Raw genomic sequence first — 4,210 nt, 5'->3', positions numbered from 1 at the left:
CACACTGTTACCCATAATCTAGCTTGTGCCGGAAGTGTTTCCACTAGATTCATAGAGTATACTTTGGAAGAAAGAAGCGATGTCTGGTCATTTGGATGCCCTTTTGGCCTTCTGCAGCTCTTCAATGGCTCTCCATTGCTGGTTGATTGTCATAAGCTTCAAACAAACAAAAAATGTTTTGTTGAAGAGCTGCCCTTTCTCCTCAGGTGTAACTTTTCTGGAATTTCTCCACATTCCCCTTAGAAAAAGCATCACCAGAGCATTTGTAGTCAAAACTCCACTTCTTCCCATTTATAAAACAGGCCTTAAATAGTAATGGGCTGGGCTGGTTTTTAACCATTGCTCTAAAAAGTCCTTGAGTGTCTGTGTGTTGTGAGATCGGAGGAAAGCCATACACATTTGTCCCACTTTCATTTAACAGGATCTAGAGGGATATTTTTTTTGGGGGGCGGGGTGAGTGGGCAGGGGTTGATGGGTGTCCATGGGTGGTGCAAACAGTTACTATATAACCCAAACGTTAGGAGTTTTAAGTCCACCCAGAGGTACCTTGGAAGAAAGGTCTTGGTAACCTACTGCAGCCCAGTTCTACTGTGACACACTGGAGGTTGGAATTGACTTAAAAGCAACTGATTTAGATGCTTTAATTCCCATGGCTTTATGTGAGTCCTGAGCTTTAAAAAGTGTGTCTGTACCTTGTAGATGGATATACCTAAGGCTTGACACTACAGGGCTTGACGTAGGCTCTTAATAGAATTTCATCCATATTGACTGCATAGGATAAGCACTGGACTGCGGATCACAAGGCCCATGGTTTGAGTCCACCAACCACTCCGGGGGAGAAAGATGAGGCTTTCTGGCCCCCGCAAAGATTTAAAGCCTCAGAAATCCATATAGGGTCACAATGAATCAGAACCAACTTGATGGCACTTAACAATAACAAATGACTCAGTGAGAGTACAAATCATCTAAGTTATACATCAAAAGGAAAAGGACTGCTCTGTGGATTAGGCAACTCTTGACTTTCAAAGAACTCACATTCAGGGAGCCTCATTTATCCTCCAGACTTTTACTGTCACTCCAGGATAAAGGGAGTTTAAAACCTTAAAGTCTCTTCCATAGGTCAAATTGTGCTGAGAGTTTTGTAAAAACAAAGGCAAAAAAGATTTCTTGACAAACTAGTGCTCACACACAAAAAAGTCTGTTTCTTACTTCCAAAGTAATTTAAATGTAATAACAAAAACAAAAACCTCTACAATAGTTTTAAAAGAGCAAATGGATTATTTTCTAATATTGCTTCTTGTTGTTAAGTGCCATCGAGTTGACTCCGACTCACAGTGACACTGTATAGGGTTTCCAGAGTAGGTTTGAACTGCCGACCTGTGGTTCGCAGTCCAGCACTAATCCTACAGCACCACACCAGGAGTCCAATTCTGCTTCAAGAGATTGCTACTCCCTGTTTTCAGGAGGGTCTATTATTTATCACAATATACCTCATATTAACTTTAGGTAATTAATTCAGGTAAGTAATGGCTAAAATGAGACGATGCATTACAACACTGAAATCTTTGACTACTGCCTATTGGACAGGCCACGTGCTAAAGGGCCCTTTGTACTCACACATGATCCTCTTTAATCCCTTTAACAACTCAAAGGTAGAGCTCTACTATCATCACGCCCATTTTATAGAGACTCAGAGCCTCGGAGAAGCCAAAGTGTCTAAAGTCACCAGGAAGCAAGGATTTGAACTAGATCTTTCCAACTTCATAGCACTCTTTAACACCAATCTACATGGCAGTCCTGGTGTGGTGCTGTAAGATAAGCACCGGACTGCAAGGTTGATTTGAACTGCAAGGTCGGCAGGTCAAACTCAGGAACACACTTAACAACAACAAAAGGGTACAGTGTTAATTAAATCCACTTTGCTGACAAAGGTGATAAAGTTTGGGCCAAATAGAAATCACTTGTTTTTAATTTAGCAATACCTTTTGAGGTACAGTAGGATCCACAGCTTCCCAAGGTTCAGGATTTCCTTTTCGATCAACACTAAAAGTAAAGGAAAGCTAATGAAATGTTAAGGTAAGTGAATTTTAAATCAACAACAACAATATCCATATGTTCTTATTTCTATATGCTTAGAAATAAGACTCAATCTGCATACTTAGGTATTCATCTGTTAGCTAATTATCAGTAGTAACTGAAATTGATGGCAGAATCCTTAAGGGAATTTCACAGTTTGGATCAAAAATTAAGAATCAATTCCTCTAAGCATGATGGGAAGTCTAAGGTCCCTTTATTCTGCTAGACAAGCTGAATAACAATGGCAGTGAAACTGCCAGATGAAGAGCAAAGAACAAGGTTCTTGCCCTGGATCCCTGCTGCCAATGGAAGTGCAGGACTTGGGCTCTATAGGTGATGAATTCAATGCTGAGATTCTCTGCCACTGGCTCTGAGTTACTGCCCTCTCTCTCGAGCCCTGCACTGGGCCAAGTTCAGTTTTAAGTTTAGCTTTCTTATATACTAGGAAATGTAGGGCTTTACCTTCTTATAGCAGAAGTCAAGATTCAATTCTGAGCAGACAACTGGATCTATCAACTCTACCACATTAGTAAATACCTTCCTAAAATGCTAAAACTGTAAATTCTAATTAAACTGATTATTCAGGTTTCAAGATGTATAATCCAGGCAGGCATTTTATGAATTTACATTAAAAAATTAAGTTAAAAAAATCAAAATATACTTGACTACATAAGAATAGAAGAGGATCAAAAGACTGAAAGGATATTTAGACACAATAACAAACTAATTCAAAATTTTGTTAATCATCATTTTAAGTCTTCTGCTTTCAAGATACTTTCTAGCCCTGACTCCCAAGTTCATGATTTGACATTCTTATTTATCCATGGGGAGTGAGGCACCAAACATTTATCTTTCATGAGCTGATGGTCAACCAAACACCTAAAAACATTTAAAATAATAATGCCTACTTAAATCACATCAGTTTTTTTAAGTGAATGTACAGCAAAACATGAGACTCCATTCGCCGCGAAGGTCATAATCAGGGCTAAAGGAATAAGCTAACAGATAAAAGATTGAGAGTAAATGTTGAGATGCTTCGATGTGAAATATTTTAAATATGCCTAATCGTTATGTCATTTTATACTTTCTTCAAAAATCTTCACCATCTCTGTCTCCATCTTTAAAAGCTAACATTTTTAGTCATGATTTTTAATATGATAACTTTAAAAACTTCCTTCTTTTTCATCAGGAGTTGAAAAACGTTCATGATGACTTGAGTGTGGAGTCAGATCTAGAAAAAAGAAATTTAAAATATTGATGTAAACTTCGAGCGCTGGGACCCAGTTTTATGGGTTCCAGAACGTCTAACAGGCTCCAAAAGTCAAGGAAGGTCCGCACATCACCGCCTTCTCGGAGAGGTCGCCTCACCTGGGGGGAGTGGCGTGGTTCGCGCGTGGAAGATGCTCGTCCCAGAACTGAACGGAGACGCACCCTCTCCACCTTATGTATTGACACCAACCGCCCATGGAAGGTTCAGCAGTGGTGTTCTGTTCACGCAGGCGGGGCGGGCGGGACCGGACTCGCTTTCCCCGTGCGACGCTGACATGCGGGCGCCCCCTACTGGACACTGTGAGCGTAGGCGAGGCAAAAACCGAATGCGGACGCCCCTGCTGCTGGCTGCTGTCTGGTATTATCTGCTGCTCAGTGTTGGCCTCTCAAGTGTTCCCAGCAGGTGTGTCCAGCGCCCTGAAGGGGTCTGGAGGGGTCAGGTGTAGGAGATGGTGAATCCCAAGAGAAGTTCATAGGTGTAAGCAGGTAAAGTGGGATGAATTCCACCACATTCAAAGCTCCAAAACGGTGATGCAACGAACATGTGTAAGCAGTTAATATTAAATTGTAAAGGCCAGTTCAGAATAACTCCCACTGGGGTTAGGGTAGGAGGATGGAGAGATGAAACAAAATAATGTCTCTCATACTTCGAACCTGAACCAGAACCTGAAAAAGGACATTATGCTTGGAAAAGTGGAGGGTGAGTGAAAAAGAGGAAGCCTCCAAGGAAATGGATTAGCACAGTGTCATCAGCAATGGGTTTAAGTGTGACAATACTTGTGAGGATGACGTCGGACCGGGCAGTGTTGGGTTCCACAGTGCATAGGGTCGCTGAATCAGAACCAACTCAACTGCACCTAATAAC

At 41.3% G+C, this 4,210-nt stretch overlaps 1 protein-coding gene across 1 annotated transcript; it reads right to left on the bottom strand.

Moving 5' to 3' along the window:
* Window positions 1–87: 87 nt before the first annotated feature.
* LOC102822873 (normal mucosa of esophagus-specific gene 1 protein-like) lies at window positions 88–3,283 on the bottom strand. The gene is made up of 4 exons (XM_006831871.1): window positions 3,248–3,283; window positions 2,994–3,074; window positions 1,983–2,060; window positions 88–156 (listed from the first exon to the last, which is right to left on the bottom strand). Exons 1-4 carry the CDS (start codon window positions 3,281–3,283, stop codon window positions 88–90), a joined length of 264 nt encoding a protein of 87 aa, XP_006831934.1.
* Window positions 3,284–4,210: the final 927 nt, after the last annotated feature.

The sequence above is a fragment of the Chrysochloris asiatica genome, unplaced genomic scaffold (genome assembly GCF_000296735.1).
Source record: "Chrysochloris asiatica unplaced genomic scaffold, ChrAsi1.0 scaffold00004, whole genome shotgun sequence".
NCBI lineage: Eukaryota > Metazoa > Chordata > Mammalia > Afrosoricida > Chrysochloridae > Chrysochloris > Chrysochloris asiatica.
The sequence above is the reverse complement of the archived record's forward strand: the minus strand, read 5'-3'. Positions and strand labels throughout refer to the sequence as shown.

Bases quoted from the DNA above. Each gene is read 5' to 3' on its own strand.
- LOC102822873 (XM_006831871.1), bottom strand. From the start codon at position 3,283: ATGAACGTTTTTCAACTCCTGATGAAAAAGAAGGAA. The intron at 3,075-3,247 runs GTTTTTAAAGTT...TTTATCTGTTAG, and splicing joins TCCTGATGAAAAAGAAGGAA to CTTATTCCTTTAGCCCTGAT. The intron at 157-1,982 runs GTATTGCTAAAT...GTTTGTTTGAAG, and splicing joins ATCCTACTGTACCTCAAAAG to CTTATGACAATCAACCAGCA.